This window comes from Cynocephalus volans, chromosome 11 (genome assembly GCF_027409185.1).
Source record: "Cynocephalus volans isolate mCynVol1 chromosome 11, mCynVol1.pri, whole genome shotgun sequence".
In the NCBI taxonomy this organism is placed as follows: Eukaryota; Metazoa; Chordata; class Mammalia; order Dermoptera; family Cynocephalidae; genus Cynocephalus; species Cynocephalus volans.
Window position 1 is genome coordinate 57,912,276 of NC_084470.1, and position 17,186 is coordinate 57,929,461.

Sequence of the window (17,186 nt, forward strand, 5' to 3'; positions counted from 1 at the left end):
TATTTTATTAAGGAAGAAAAGTACATTTCTGAGTCATGAAGAGCTAAGATACCGTTAAAGACGAAATAAGAACATGCCAAGGTCTTATTCAAACAGCACTGCTTCCACAAATTCCTCCCCAATATTCTGCTCCCCCAACTTAAAAAAAAAAAAAAAAAAAGGGGGAATAATTGCTTTTTCCTGTATCAGCCTCAAATTATTTGAGTCATGTGTATGGCCCTCATCACATTCTCCACTGCATCACATTATTTATGTTCCTGTTCTCTACCCCCCACTAGACTGCAGATGACTTTAGAATTGTTATCTTTACAGCCCCTTATATAAAACAGGTGTAACCTATGAATATTTAAATATAAAACCAATGTTTCTGAAGACAAAATATTGTTTAAAAACCAAAATGTAGAAAACTATTCATAAATAAAGACAATAATAAAATCTTTTTGGGAGGGTGCATGGAGAACCGAACCCTTGACCTCGATATTACAAAGCTGTGCTCTGAGCTAACCAGCCAGCCTGATAAAATCTTACCTTTCAAAATATTACAAAGAATTAATAAAATAAGGTTGTTACAAGGTTTTAATTGCTAAGTAAGCAAGGATGAGAGATTCTGTACACATGGAAAAATAGAGAAAATTATATCCTAGTCATTAAAGAAACTTCCATTTTCACACAACTTTGCACCACTATGAAATTAATAAGGAGTTAAACCCAAAGTTGGTGAAGGAAAATCTATGTATCACTGTTAACTGGCTCCATAACTCTGAAGAGCAACCCAATAATTTGCAAGGACCATTTAGTTCATGCTGCAATTCAGCAATTCCACTTTAGGGAATAGATTCTAAAATTTTATCACCTCTAGCTTTTCACAGGTCCTTTGCCTGCTTTATTTGTAACACTTATCATGGTCTAACTCTACATATATCACTTCTCAATTTTGTCGACCATATTTCCACTAGAATATCAGTCCCACAAGCTCCACAACTGACCTGTTTTGTCACTGTTTTAAGGAAACAAGTACTTGTCCCCATGCCCAAACAGGTATAGCATATAGAATTTGTAACAACATAATTGATAACTGTAAAAACTGGAATCTACATGCCAAGAGAATAGCTAAGCAAATTAGAATATAATTACACCATAAAATACTGACTAGTCATTAAACATAAAAAGTTTAATGAAAACATTTATAAACTACGTGAAGAAACATGACAGCAACATTCATATAATCATAAAAAATGGTGCCTTGAGGGGCCAACCCATGGCTCACTTGGGAGAGTGTTGTGCTGATAACACCAAGGCCACGGATTTGGATCCCTATATGGGGATGGCCAGTTAGCTCATTTGGGAGAGTGTGGTGCTGACAACACCAAGTTAAGGGTTAAGATCCCCTTGCCCGTCATCTTTAAAAAAAAAAAAAAAAATGGTGCCTTGACCATTCAGAATTGTAGCTCAAATAAAGCTTTTATAAATAAGGAAGTATTAACAGAAGAATCATTAGATTCTTTAATAACCACCTTCTCTTACACTCATAATTTTCAAATATTCTATCAGGTCTGCAACATTTTAAGATTAAAAACAGCTACCGTTTCAGTGGCATAATCTCCACAATAGTTGGTATGATTTGGGGGAGGGGTGATAAATGTTTCCCTTTTACAAAGACTAAAAAATGTAAAAAATTAAAAATTAACAGTAAAGTTTCTAAGTACACTGCAAAATAGGGTTTTTTTCCATTTTATTTATTTTTAAGATAAAACTCATTGCAGTATAATCTACAAAAAAAAAAAAAAAGCACCCATTTTAAGAGAATACCCCTGGCATCCACTCTGAAGTGACCTTGACTGAGGGGCTGAGTGGGACCAGTTGTCATATACAGGATGCTGAGGCAAGGGGCTAGCTGGATAGCTCAGTTGGTTAGAATGCAGCCTTGTAACACCAAGGTCAAGGGTTCGAGGATGATGCTGGGACAAGAGTTCACCTCCTGCAGTCTTCACAAGTGAGGGACGCACCAGCTCCTTGCCAAGGACCCATCCTGCCTGGCAAGAACATTGCTTACCCCTCTCACCAAGGCCATACACACCTGTGCCATACACAGGGCCTCATGTGACCAAGTCTCTGGTGCCAGGCCCTTGATGGAGAGGACTCATCAGCATATGGGCAAGGCATCGAACATACAGGAGAAGCTGAAGGGTCACACCTTCAGGTGGGGAGCCTGCCTCTGGTTTCCACAACAGTCAGCAAGTGAGGACTTTGGAGTCAGACCCCATCACCTACAGCCTTGACTGTGCTTCCGAACCTCTTTAAGCCTGTTTCCTCACTGGACTTAGAGGGAAAGTACATTTGCAGGAGGAAGATGACAAAAGTAAGAGACAACCCCCAGGAAGCCCCAGTGTGCAAACTCACTTTATTCCAGCCATGATTATCCTAGTTGTCCCCTTAGATGCCTGCCATTTGTGACTATCTCCTGGCTGGCACATTCATTCATACCCACTCTGGCTCTGAAAGACTCAAAAACTAAAAATGGGCAGTTGGGGCTAAAGAGTATTTACATAGAAGGCTCCAAAGGACCACTTTCGCTAGGGTACATATCCAGCCTCTCTCAGCAGAGGGAGGGTCACAGATTCCTCATTGTGTTTTCTGAACAGGGCCCTGGGGAACAAAGGCATATCAGCATCACACCATTCAACCCTCCCTGGGTCACAGCAGAGCTGCTAGTCCAGACTGAAATACTACTGCAAAGGTGTAAAGACCCATTCCTGCTAGGTTGCTTTATCTTCCACTTCCAAAAATAGTACAAGGTAGCTTCAACTGCCCCTAAATCAGGTCACAGAACAGCAGGAGACATTCCTTTGGCAAAAAAGGACACGCTCTTGTCTTGTATCTTGTACTGGTAAGTGAGGCTCCGATCCCGCTGGGCTGTGGGCTGTGACGGCCTTCTCCACAGGATCCTCAGCTACAGAGAGGGAGAAGAATGAAAGAGGAGCAGCTGCACCAAGTACCTGTCCATTGTGAATCCCACCCTGCCTTCTCTGTGACCTTCAGTGAGGCTTTTATGAGATTGTAGTCAGATGTGCCATGCAGTAGGAGAACCAACTTCCAAAATAAAGATTACCAGCTAACTGAAAATATAGGTTTCCCCCTTTGTTAAACCATCATATTTGCTCATTACAGAAAATGTGAGAGAGCTGGCTAGTTAGCTCAGTTGGTTAGAGTACAGCCTTGTAACACCAAGGTCACGGGTTCAGATGCCCATACCAGCCAGCTGCAAAAAAAAAAAAAAAGTATGGGCCGGCCCATGGCTCACTCAGGAGAGTGCAGTGCTGATAACACCAAGGCCATGGGTTCGGATCCTATAAGGGATGGCCGGTTGGCTCACTGGCTGAGCGTGGTGCTGACAACACCAAGCCAAGGGTTGAGATCCCCTTACCGGTCATTTAAAAAAAAAAAAAAAAAGTGAAAGAGAAAAGAAAAGTAAAAGGAAGAAAAAAATCCTCCAGAGAAAAACTGGTAAAGTACTCTTATGTATTTCCCTAGGGTCTTTTTTTCTTTTCATGGTTTTGTACTTATTGCTAATTCTGAAACTCCTACATTCAACGAAGAGGCTCAGGAAGGCCATTTGATGATTATTTTGATGATGTTCTGCTGACTAACAATGCTCTGGAGGACTGGCTTGAGAGAGAGACCACAGCTACCCTGCAGAACCTTCTCCTTATTCTGTGCCACAGGCACGACCAATGCAGCATTTCTGGGCTCACTCCTTTGCTTTATCTGCCAGACTTGCCTCTCAATGACTGTGCGCCAAGATTCCTAACCAGCCTTACTGGGTCAAGAGTGATCAACATGAAGTAAACCTCAAAGATGTAGGGAGACTTGGGGGTGATTCCAAAAGAGAAGTTTTAGAAGGCACAGAACCACAGCAACCCCATCAGAGGTTAGAACCCAGCTTCCCTCCCAGAGCAGGACTCTCAGCTTCTAAGTGCTCCGAACTTTCTGGGAAGAGGCAGCAGTGCGGGCAGCAGCAACCCTAGTCCATGGGGAGGGCCTCCCCAAATCTTTATTTTATTTTATTTTATTATTATTATTATTTTTTAAAGATGACCGGTAAGGGGATCTTAACCCTTGACTTGGTGTTGTCAGCACCACACTCTCCCAAGTGAGCCACAGGCCAGCCCTCTGAGTCTTTATTTTAAAAGGAATAGGATTGAACTGAATATACAAAGCCTGCTGTAGTACTGCAGGGGAATTTTGCTGGTTTTTTTTTTTTTTTTTTTTTTTTAAAGATGACCGGTAAGGGGATCTTAACCCTTGACTTGGTGTTGTCAGCACCACACTCAGCCAGTGAGCGAACCGGCCATCCGTACATGGGATCCGAACCCGGGGCCTTGGTGCCACCAGCACCGCACTCTACCGAGTGAGCCACGGGCCGGCCCAAATTTTGCTGTTATTTGATGGCATGACCCCTGCATTCTACTCTAGACAGCTGTCTCCTCTTTAGGAGAGCTCCACTTTGGTCACAAATGGAAAATGTGCCCTGATCCATGAGGCTAAGCACCATCTGGAACAGGCCTCTGACTTGCATTCACACAACTTCTGAGGTTCCACTTCCTTTTTTTTTTTTAATTTTATTTTGTCGATATACAATGTGGTTTATTGTAGCCCATTACCAAAACCTCCCTCCCCCCTCCCTCCCAACATCCTTTCTGTATGCTTGTCGTGTCAACTTCAAGGAATTGTAATTGTTATGTCTTCTTCTCCCCACCGGGTTTTGTTTTTGTGTGTGTGTGTGTGTGTGTGTGTGCGTGTGTTTTGTTTTTGTGTGTGTGTGTGTGTGTGCGCGTGTGTTTTGTTTGTGTTTGTGTGTGTGTGTGTGTGTGTGTGTGTGTGTGTGTGCGTGTGTGTGAGAATTTATTTATTTATTTTTATCTCCCATCAATAAGTGAGAACATGTGGTATTTCTCTTTCTGTGCCTGACTTGTTTCACTTAATATAATTCTCTCAAGGTCCATCCATGTTGTTGCAAATGGCAGTATTTCATTCTTTTTTATAGCTGAGTAGTATTCCATTGTGTAGATATACCACATTTTCTGTATCCACTCATCCAATGATGGACATTTGGGCTGATTCCAACTCTTGGCTATTGTAAAGAGTGCTGCGATGAACAATGGGGAACAGGTATACCTTCGACTTGATGATTTCCATTCCTCTGGATATATTCCCAGCAGTGGGATAGCTGGGTCATATGGTAAATCTATCTGCAATTGTTTGAGGAACTGAGGTTCCCCTTCCACCTGAAGGAATGTCTCAACCAGACAAGCCTGTGAACCTGACATTCCCCAGTGCAGTCTGTATTCATAGGCACAGGGGCAAGCAGACCATTGCCCAGTGAGCCCCTGGCCCCAGCCCCTGCATACCTGTCCATGCACGTCCCTGCAGAAGCCAGTGGCCAGGCCCTCGGCCCTCAGGATCAGGTGACTCTGATGACTGAGGCCGTTCAGTAGGATGTCGTTCTCCTCATCCTCGGCATCTCCACTGTCATGCACAAGAGCCACCATGTTTCCCTGCATTGGATATAAGATGGAAACCTGCTCTATACTGGAAGGGACATCTAGGGTAAGGGAGCACTGGGCTCTCAGAGCTTCCACTCCCCTGCACATCCTCCCACAGATACCATTCCTACTGCTGCTACCACCAGCCCCTTTGTGGGAAAAACCCCTGTCTGGGCCCTAGGACCCTAATTCCCACCATCTACTGGACAGTTTCACCAACATGTCCAACCTGTCTTCCAGCTCATCTAAAACCAAGCTCGCCCTATGGTCTTCAGAATTAGCTCATTCTCCTGATCCGTCAATGTTATTAAAAATGCCACCATTCTGGGCCGGCCTGTGGCTCACTCGGGAGAGTGTGGTGCTGATCACACCAAGGCCATGGGTTCGGATCCTATATAGGGATGGCCAGTTAGTCCACTTGGGAGAGCGTGGTGCTGACAACACCAAGTCAAGAGTTAAGATCCCCTTACTGGTCATCTTTCTAAAAAGATAAAAAATGCCACCATTCTGCCAGGCACCAATTCATCCAGTCAACAGTCCCTAAGCACTTACTGTGTATCAGACCCCACAGTGGGGATAAAAGGCAAGAGATATGGTCCCTGGAGAGAGACAGATGCTGACAATACTGGATGACAAGGCCAGAAGAGAGGGAAGCATGGGGTCCTGGGGGAGCACAAAGAAGAGGCATCCTATCTAGCCAGAAGGAAGGGGTCAGGTGGGTACTTCTGAGCTGAGCCTTGAAGGGCAAGCAAGAGTTAGCCAAGCAGAAATGGAGAGGAAGTTCAACCTCATCAAAAAGTGACAGCTTGAATAGTAAGTACCATCTAGTTGTTAAAAAGAATGCAGCAAGGGCTGGCCAGTTAGCTCAGTTGGTTAGAGCACAGTATTATAACACCAAGGTCAAGGGTTTGGATTCCCACACTGGCCAGTCGCCAAAAAAAAAAAAAATTAAGGTAAAAAGAATGCAGCAGATCGATGTGTTCTCTTTTTGGGCAATGAACAAAACATACTTTTTTTGGCAGCTGGCCAGTACAGGGATCTGAACCCTTAACACTGCACTGTAAATAACTGAGCTAACTGGACGGCCCATGTGTGTGTTTTTTTTTAATTGAAATATAATTTATTATTACATATTTTTGGAGTACAATGTTGACTCCCATCACCTGTGTACAGCATATGTTGATCAATGTTATTAGCATATTATTACAGATTGTACTTATTCTTTGCACTCCTCATCCCCCTCCCCCTCACCCCACCTCTAATAATCATAGATCTGTTCTCTCTTTCTTAAAGATTAATGGTTTCTCTGGCTTTTTATTTTTTTTACACACCCCATAGAAACATTCATGTTTAAAAAATATACTCTAAGATGTTGTTGGGAGGGAGATGTGGCAAGGGGGGGCAGGGATAAAGCCCTCGGCCCCCCATCTGAGGGCCCCAGGGGATTTTGGTTCCAGCTCCCTGGTCGGCCAAGTTGCTGACGACGGTGAGCGGGCTGGGCCCACTGGCCAATATTCAGGGCCTCAGGGGCGAATGGTGCTGGCTCCCCCATGATGGTCTCCCCCATGGTCGCCTGGCCTGGATGCACCTTGTATGTTTTATTAAATGAAAAAAAAGAAGTACTAAACAGTGTGGACAGCAGGTAATGTGAAGAAAAATGCAGGGAGACAAATAACATACAAATGTGTTCATTATTCCATAGACTCCCTAGAAGGATACACATTGGAGGGAGGGAGACAATCACTTTTTGCTAAAGCACACATTATATTCTTTCTTTCCTCTTCTTTTTTAAGCTATGTCCAAGTTTAACTTTTCTAACTAAGAGAACTATTTTCACAAAAAGAGGGTGGCAGCAGGCCACGGAGCAAGCTGAGTTATAGAAGGCACCTTTGACTACTGTCACTCCAACCCTGACTGCCCTCCAAGCCCCTACATTTTCTCCTCCTCCCACTCCCTCCACATTACTCTGGTTCCTGGCCCTGCAACCGTACCTGGGACAGCCTCAGCAGTTCCCTGAACACAGCTTCCAGGCAGGACATGCTCAACACACATTACTGGTTATCCATGCCCCTGGCTAACTCATTCAGCCCATCTGTCCCACTGCCCCACACTTGCCCCCTGACCACACCACGCCACTCACTGTCCACGGGCTTCTACCAGCTGCACATCACAAACTGAAGAGTGGCTACCATGGGCCAGACACCATGCTGGTGTGTTATAAGCTTCATATCACTTAATTCTGACAGTCAGGTACCTGTGAGGTAGGCACCACAGCCATTCATATTTAACTGGTCTACTATTGTTAAAAACTCTCCAATGGAAAAATTTCTATTTTTGCCTATAATTTGATAATAAAGGTAATATCTTACATCCTATACTTGTATTGCACTTTACAATATGTAAAGAAGTTGACACCCATTATCTCAGATGATCTTTAAAATATACTCAGGGATGATAAAAACTTGCCCTAGAACACACAGCAGTGAGTGGCAGAGCTGGGACTGCAGCAGTACCACACATGACCAGCCCTACTGAACACAGAGCTGGTCACCCCTTTAATTTTGAGGGTTTTATTTTTTAGCAATGGCAAGCAGGGGGTAGCAGGGTGGGTAGACCAAAAGAATTTCTTAGCTTGCCAGAGTAAAGCCAAAACTTCAAGCAAATAAAAAGATCACTGAAAGCAAGTAAGTCCGGACCTGTCTAGGGTCTCAGAGGTCACAGGTGGGAGTGCAGAATGCCGTATCATTAGTACCTTTAATTCCCAGCACACAGTGGCTCTGCAGTAGTGGATGAAGTCCAGCACGGCCACCGCCCCCACGCCCAGGCTCAGCAGCACACTGAGGTCATCTACCAACAGCACTGGGCACCTCCACGCAGCCCCCCCATTGTCCACAGGCTTCAGGGCTTCCCGCACAAACTCATACAATGGTTGCAGGTTCCCAGCGTTGGTCTCCCTGAAGACACAGGACAAAAGTCACCAAAGTTCACTCTCTCCATAAATGTTTATCTGGGACCAAGCAGCACCACAGGAAAGGGCTGGGGGAAGCAAAGAACTTTATCACAGATCTTGGCATCAGGAGGTTCGCAATTAGGCAGGAAAAAAAAGGCATGCACATGTGCACAAGTTTTACTCCAAATCAAATACTTCCTGAGGCCTATTAGGTACAAAGCACTGTACTAGAAACTGAGAGACACAAAAATAAACAGCCCTGGGGCCCTTAAGAGACACCATACAACCTCTCAACCCAAGAGCTTAAGGCATCTGGAAGATTAACTTGGACCAGGCAGGCAAGAAAAGCTTCCCAGCAGGTCATATGTGGCTATAAAAAGTTAAACAGTAATGCAGGTGCCCTGGTGGTGAGGGGCAGCACCCTAAGGGCTGCTAGTACACATAACAGATTCAACCTGCTCCTGATACAAGCTGGTCTACCTACCTCTGTCTTCCTCACTAATGGGTTGGGTAACAGAGCACAGGGCTCAGGCATCTGCCCTACAGCCTCATACTACAGGGATGAGGCCCTGGCATTGGGTTATCTTCACTAACAACAAGGATGACTCCCCACACCTTGGGATCAGGGGTAACCAGCCCCTGCATTCAGATGAAGAAACCCAGGGTCACAGGTGCTAAGGGATGTGTGTGAGATCACACACACAGGGTTAGGGAACACAGCTTCCCAGCCACTGCATAAGGGTGTGTCTGAGAGAGGGGGGCAGTGGGAAAGTTCCTGTATGACTTCCTTTTTGGTAGAGAAAGAGGAGCAGCCAAATGGGGAGTCTGCACACAGCTATGTCTGTGGCTGATGTTCACATAGGACAAGGAGGAAAGCCAATCTCAGACCTGTGATGATAAATACCAAACCAGGAGATGACAAACTTTTTCTTAAAAGTCTAGATTGTAAATATTTAGGCTTGCAGTCTCTGTCTCAACTGTTCTGTTACTATAGTGCAAAACAGCCAGATCAATGTGGCTGTGTTCCAACACAACTTTATTTACAAAAACAGGTGGCTGGCCCATGGCCCATACTTTGCTGATCCCTATATCAAGCCAAGAACAGAGCAAAGATGTATACTAGGGCTGGAAAAAACAGCAAAGCATACTCTTCTGCCATATTCCCAGCAAATGATACTCTCTAAGCTTTTGGGACAACTGTATACCCTCAGCTTCATGATAAGAGGTAAGGGCTTTCTGATAATGCTGCAACACCAGGTGAAGTATCTGACTCTTGAAGCCAATTTTGTCCTCCCACACAACAAGGAGAAGGAATCACACAGCCACCCTTGTGTGTGCCCACTTGCCAGGTGTGGCCTTTTGGGCTGGGCTTCAGGCTGACTGACCTGAGAAACTGCAAGGGATGTGGCTCCTCCTGAGCCTGGAAGAAGACATCCACAGAGGACTTGAGACCCTCGAGAAACACAAGCTGCCCACATTCCCGCGCCGTGGTCAGGCTGACACCCTAAACACAAAAAAGGGGAATGAGTTACTGTGCCTTGTAGAGGAACCCATCAGAGGACTAGATGCTAGCTCACGAGAGGGCACAAGACCATTCGAAACCCTGCAAATGTTTACTTGTCTACTCTACACACGGGGCCCATGTCTTCTTTCCCCTAGGTACTTCCAACCCACAATTCCCGTTCTGTTTTTAGATGTGCATTTCCATTTAACTGTCACATTCTTTTTGAAAACTTACATTCTTTTGTTTACATATCTATTTTTATAATTATCGAATACTGATTGGGTATTCAATTATAATTTCCCCTACAATAGTAATAAAAAATTTCATTTTTAAATGCATGTATTTATAAAATTAAGCACATTTAAAAACAAATAATTAGTAAATAATAACAATATGATGGGTGAATGATCCGGAAAATGCCAGTACCACAGAGAAAGGGCCAGATTTTTGACTTTGTTTGCCCACCAGGGGCATGGAACCTGAAAACTGGTCTGAGGTTTTAAAGAATACAATTCATGGACTATAACCATCAGGCTGCCTGAAATACAGTAAGAATTCATTACAAGTAAGTTCTCCTTCTATTTTATTTTCCTTAAACTAAGGAAGTACTCCTATCAAAGTTAAGGCAACATGAACTCTTGATGCTCTAGTCCAGGGGTCAGCAAACTTTTTCTGTAAAGGGCCAGATAGGCTTTGCAGACTGTACAGTCTCTGTTGCAGCCACTCAACTCTGCTGCTGTAGAGTGAAAGCAGCCACAGACAATTTGTAAATAAACAAGTGTTGGTGTGTGCCAATAAAACTTTATTTATGAAAAACAAGGGATGCAGAAATTTAGTTTACCTACCCCTGCTCTATACCAGGACTTCTTAAATATGGTTTTTCATGAACCACCCAATTAAAAATCCCTTGAGATGCCTGATTAAAATGTAGATCCCTGGACCCAACTTCAGACTGCCAGAATGAGGGTAGGACCCAGGATCTACATTTCAACAAATACACAGGGATGGTGATGCATTCAAAATAAGCAACCCAGTACTCTATCTGTGCAGAAATAGATCACATGGAACTCTTTAGACTCGCCAAGCCTCTAGACCAGGCGTCAATTGCTAACTCACACAATGAACACCCACCATCCTCCACTATCCAACACCATTCGCTCAAACAGCTGCCCCAACAGAGAAAGACTGATCATCACCTTTGCTCTTACTCATTACTAGTCTACTTATGTAAGTGCAATAACATGCCATGAATATGGAAGCTCACACTCCAGTACTTCACATGCCAAGTACTGTACAAGCCATCCTTGCCATGTTGATTATGACTCAAAGGTAAAAAAAGAAAAGTGGCCAATCTGGACATGAGAATACACAGGTTGGCAGTGACTTAGCCCAACAGTAAGATCGGCATTTTAAAGATCACTTCTGATGAGTGACCTGGTTCTCACCCTCTCTAAGGATGGCCTACCCAAAGAAAAACCAAATACACCTCTTCAGCTCCCATTCTCAGGTAGTAAGTCCACTTGGTCATAGGTTACATGTAATGGCCCAGCCTGGTTCAAGAGGTTCACCAGCCTCTTGGCCATTTTCTTTTTGATGTCGTTGTTACTTTTTTGTACTTTTTTTTTTCTTATTTTATTTGCCATCTTATTCTTTCCTGGCTGCATCTGATGAGATGAGGGGCAGGCAACAAAAGTGCCTCTCCCCACATTTGGGTCTCAAGCCCTATAATTAGGCAGAGACAGTGGGAGGCATCCAACTTGGCAGCAGACCAAGCCGTGTTCTCCAACCCAGCAAGACCAAGATTAAAGTCCATACTGAGAAGAAAACCTTAACTTGTCCAGAATCAGTAGAGAAGGATTTGATTAAGATCCACAAACAACAGTCCAGTTCTATGAACTCTCAATTGATAAAACATGCTGAAATGCTGCCTCAACCCCTCAGATAAGAGGTTCAGCATCCGAAGATTTCCTTAGTTCCTCCTTTGCTAAGTTTTCTACAACCCAAACAGGAAAGCCCAGCCTTAGACCATGCTCACACATGCCTGACTCACTCAGGGACCTCACCACAGAAGTCTAAAATATTTACCAGCTTCTGTCCCACGATATTGTAGTGACTGAAGGACTGGATGAGTGCCACAAAGCAGACTTTACAATTAGCTAGAAAACAAAATAAATTGATTTTTAATAAATCCTCTGTTTACAACCAGTCTCATACACTTCATATCTCTGGAAACAAAAACACTGAGAAAAATCTAGAAACCCAGAGGCCTTGTAACCTGACATACTCAATTTGATTCTAAGATGTACTTTTTCTCATAGTTAACCGTTATTCCTCACTTCATTGATTTTGGGATGTACTTCTGTTAGATGTATTAAGAAATACTTAATTTTGTTCTATTATAATAAACTGTGTCTTTTAAAAAAATTTTTTCTGTTTATTGTCGGGACACAGGAACACAACTGGTTTTTTTTGTTTTGTTTTGGTTTTTTGGCAGCCAGCTGGTATGGGGACCAAACCCTTGACCTTGCTGTTATCAGCACCACACTCTACCAAGTAAACTAACCAGCCAGCCCCCCACAATTGATTTTTTTTAAACTGGTCCTGTATCCAACAGGAAATAAGGGAAGCACAAAGAAGCTCCAGCTACCTGTCTGGAGCTTATTAATTCTAATAATTTAACAGTAAATTCTCTTGCTTTTTCTATGCTGATGATCACATCATCTGAAAAAGAAAATCACTTTCGAAGCTGTAAATGAGGCTGGCCGGTTAGCCCACCGGGGAGAGTGTGGTGCTGGTAACACCAAGGTCATGGGTTCAGATCCCCATATAGGCCAGTTGTCAAAAAAAAAAAAAAAAAAAAAAGCTATAAATGATTATGACTATGAGTGCCCAAGGTCTACCTCATAGCCTGGCCTGACACAGTACATGCTCAAGGGGTATCTGCTGATAAATGAGTTTTTTCATTTGGCCATTTTCTTTATCTAATCTATTTCCATATGTAAACTTCAGTGGCCATCTTCTTTTTTTTTTTTTTTTTTTTTTTGTTGTTGTTGTTGTCTTTTTCGTGACCAGCACTCAGCCAGTGAGTGCAACGGCCATTCCCATATAGGATCCAAACCCGCAGCGGGAGCATTGCTGCGCTCCCAGCGCTGCACTCTCCCGAGTGCGCCACGGGCTCGGCCTGCCATGTTCTTTATGAAGCATTTACTGCCAAGGCAAAGTTTCAATAGGGTGGAACGCCCAGAGACCTCATGATACACGAGGACTAGAGAGCAACTAAATCAGGAGGCCACATAAGAACCTCAGTGAGGCAACGCCTGCACAGTGGGTGAAGGGGAAGGCAGAACATGGATACGGTCAGCACATGCCACTCTTTGGCAGGGATGGGGAGGGAACAAGATGGCCCAGTAATCTGTCACCAAAACACCAAAACCCTGGCTAGTAAATGGTCTTCCCATTGCTTCCTGAAACAGTTCAGTTTTTGGTTTTTTGTTTTGTTCTGGTTTTTTGTGTTTTATTTTGCCTTGGGTTTCTTTTTCTACAGTATCAATGAGTCCTATACCTTTGAGGTAGAAGGAGAGAAAGTGGTTCACAAGGAAACTGCCATCTGTCTTCGCATCACAGAGTAGAGTAAGTTTCCCCTAAAAGTTAAGAGAAACACAAAATTTGAATGAGACTCCCTAGAAAGAGGTCAGCTCAGTGCAGAAAGCTAGTCAATAGGGTCCAGCCTCCAAATTTCTACACCTAGAGAGTGTATTTTTTAACGATATATATGCTGAGTTTAACCAAGAAAGAAAAAAATAGGGCTGGCTGGTTAGCTAAGCTGGTTAGAGCACAGACTTATAACATCAAAGTCACAGGTTCAGATCCCCTTACCAGCCAGCCACCAAAAATAATGGCGGGGTGGGGGAAGAAGTCAAAATTATGGAAAAATCAATGATTAAAGTTATCAGTATTAAGTTACTCATGATGGTCAAACATATCTCAGCCTCCAATTTCTCAAAGCAACAGAGGATAAAATTCCTTCTCTTCCTCAATCCTCAACTTAGTAACTCAGGGACCAGTCTTTTGGAGAATCAGATCCTGAACAAAGGATGCTTTTACCATCAGACTCCAATGAAAACGAGACTACCAGGATTGGAAGGGATCTTCAAAAAGGTCTTCTGACCTAACTTCCTCCTGTTTCTAATTCTGATGCCAATTCTGTCCTATAATGTGGGAGAAAGGGGAGGAAGAACTAGTTGTTGACAAACTCCTCCAATAACAAATTTCTTCCAATGGCCCTACTTCAGGCAGAGCTTTGATCATGGAGAGGCCCAGCAAGACCTCTAAACGTGGTCTCTGCAGTGCCTGGCTGCCCTGCTACAGCTACGTTTAGTTTTCTGTCAGTGACAGGGTAGGTCAGGATCAAGTGGTATTATACATGCCACCTCGTGCCGTGTGACCTTAGGCAAGTACCTAATTTCTCTGGGCCTCAGTTTTTTTACTTACAAAATATGAAAGATCAACTGTCAGACCTTGAGGGTTACTCCCAGTGCCGTCATTTCCTGGAGCCCATTTCAATCCTCCATTCCCTCTCTCTTGCCCTGGGCTGAGAACTTTGGAAGTGCCAATAATGGCAAAGGTAACCACAGCTATCTGAAGGCTTGAACACACAAAAACTGCTGGGCAACTAAAATCCACAGGGATCTATTGAAAGCTACAATTTGCCAGGTACTATGGGGTCATAAAAAGGCTTTACACACAGGGGTATCATGGCTGCCTGGAGGAGCTTACCATTTCAGTAGGAAGACAAAGGTTGTGAAATAAACCAGATATGTTCCTGGAAGAGGTAATCCCTGCGCTAAATGTAAAAGATTTCGAGGTGCCCCAGAATGAGAGCACAAAGGTGGAGAAAGCAGCGTTCAATACCGAGTGCTCCGGGGCGGCAGGGAGACTCAGGGCTAAGAAGCTGGTCCCATGAGGACGGCGAGAATCGAACTCTACTCTCGGTTCTGTTCCGCAACCTCCTCTGGGAGCCAGGGGACCCTCCACCGCAGAGAGCACGCACGGGCTCCCCGGTACACGCCTGTGAATGTAAGCCAACCCAATTGTCCGACATGCTGCCTGGGGACTTTAAAGGGCACGCACAGCCCTTGAAAACATGCGAGAAGGCCCAGAAGCTCCCTTTCCGCGGGCCAAGTCTTCAGCCCAAGCCCCGGTTCGGCCCTCTCCAGACTACAACTCCCAGGCGCGCGGTAAGCACAGTCATAGTACCTCTCCCACCCGCTCCTAGGGTTACATCCCGGATGCAGTCTTCCGCCACGCTCCCAGGACCCGCCCCCTTCCGGTCTGCACGATCTCTGACCTGCTCCGCCTTTTCAGGGGCGGTGTTAAGAAGGTTATTGAGTTCTGTGAACATTCCCGGCTCCAGGTACTAGCGCCCTGGATGAGGAGCTGGAGTGCCGCAGAGACAACCGAGAAGGGAGAACAACACACACCCGCGAACCCAGCTCAGTAGCGCGCCAAGGAGCGCGCATGCGCAACGCGGCTTCTGGGCGCCTGCTGCAGCCAATCAGGCCGGCGCCTCGCTGAGGCTGCGGCCGGCGCACGCGCGTAGCACCCGGGGTCATGGGGCACCGTTGGCGGCGCAGCTTAACGTTCCCACAAGCCCCGCTTGTTCCGTGCGGGTCCACGTGGCGCCCAAGTCCTTGCAGTGGTCCCCAAAGCCCCACGCGACCGGGTCTCCTCCTCCTTCCCTTGGCCTCTCTCTCACCCCAGCCCCGAGCCTTAGTCCCTCCACATGTGGCTGTCAAGCGCCTGCTGAGAAGCTTGGGCTAAGTTCGTGAACGAGATGGGCGAAGATTTACGCCCTCGCGGGAAGCAGAAAACACGCATAATAAACACGGAATTATATCATGAAAAGTTCTGTGGAGAAAAGCAAAAGCAGGATGGGGGAGTAACGGTGCGGGTGGTGTAGGTTTCAGAATTAAAGAGGTTGTCACAGCAGGCCTCACTAAGAAAGTGTAATTGGAACACCCTTGTGTGCCCCTCCTCAGAGCTTTTGCACTATTCCCTCTTCCTGGGATGCTCCTTTCTCCAAATATTCAGCCGATTAAAAATTCCCAACTTTCTTAAGGTCTTTGCTCAGATGTCACTATCTGTGAGGCCTTAACTGATCACCCCATTTAAATCGCAAACTGTCCCTTTCCCAACACTAATTTTTCCTTGTCTTTATTTTTCCATAACATTTATATATATTATACTGTGTACAGTTTTGTTCTAGCCAAATCAGCTTCAGATCACCAGGGACAAACCTGTAATTCTAACAAAGCCAGGTTTATTAACTCATTGCAATGAAGAATATTGCACACCAGTGGAGCCCTGGGCCTGCCACTAAAGGAAAAGGGAGTTGTTATAGGATTTGCGGAAGGATGGAGTTTAGGTGAAATTTAAATGAAGTGGTGTTTTGATAGGCTCAAAGCAAAGCACAGCTGTGTGTAAAGGGATCACACAAATATCTGGCCTGGACTGCAAAGTGCACCCCGGGTAACATTTCTGTGAAAACTACAAGGTTAAGATAGATGTGGAATGTAGTCATTTTTCAGAAGGTCTGCCCCTAGGATGGAAATCGAAGCTGCTTCCCTGTGTCAAAGTGACATAAATACTCCAACCAAGAATGGGGTGTTTCATGCTTACTGGTATATGTGAAAGAGAAAAGCAGCCACTGACACTCGAGGAGCTGGCCTGACATTCACAACTAGTTCTTAGTGTTCTGTTGAGCATAAACAATTTCACAAAACATCAACATCAGAGTGCTTGTGATGGATCAAGACAAAACTAGATCACTCTGTAATCATGTTGAACACAAAACATGAACACTGTTCAAGCCACAAACTACCAAACATCCCCTTTCCTAGCTAATAAGGGTACTGCTTCTTTATCAATCACAGCTTTAGCCTTGCTGTAGTCTGCCCTCCCTATAGATAAGATTAAGATACCCAAACAGAATTAACCCCACTTTCTGACATCTATTCCCGAGCAAAGCAGTGCTTCCTTAAACTCAGCCTCAAATCATGTAAGAAGCCCAAATCCTATAATTATTTTCTAATGCTCTCTTAACGAGATGCCCTGTGGTTCCCCATGGTGTACATTCTGTCTCACAGCAATAAGTAATAAACTCAACTTTTTCAGCAACAGGTATGTTCCT

At 44.6% G+C, this 17,186-nt stretch overlaps 1 protein-coding gene across 4 annotated transcripts; it reads right to left on the reverse strand.

Annotated features, from left to right (window-relative positions):
• ELP6 (elongator acetyltransferase complex subunit 6) lies at positions 1–15,475 on the reverse strand. 4 transcript variants are annotated; one of them, XM_063114171.1, is made up of 7 exons: positions 15,345–15,475; positions 13,560–13,638; positions 12,083–12,153; positions 9,879–9,997; positions 8,296–8,497; positions 5,409–5,555; positions 1–2,950 (listed from the first exon to the last, which is right to left on the reverse strand). In XM_063114171.1, the coding sequence occupies exons 1-7, from the start codon at positions 15,396–15,398 to the stop codon at positions 2,822–2,824; spliced, it is 801 nt and encodes a 266-aa protein (XP_062970241.1). In that variant the 5' UTR covers positions 15,399–15,475; the 3' UTR covers positions 1–2,821. The 4 variants fall into 4 exon arrangements, with proteins under 4 accessions (XP_062970241.1, XP_062970242.1, XP_062970243.1 ...); XM_063114172.1 differs by lacking the exon at positions 15,345–15,475 and adding an exon at positions 14,774–15,087; XM_063114173.1 differs by lacking the exon at positions 5,409–5,555.
• Positions 15,476–17,186: the final 1,711 nt, after the last annotated feature.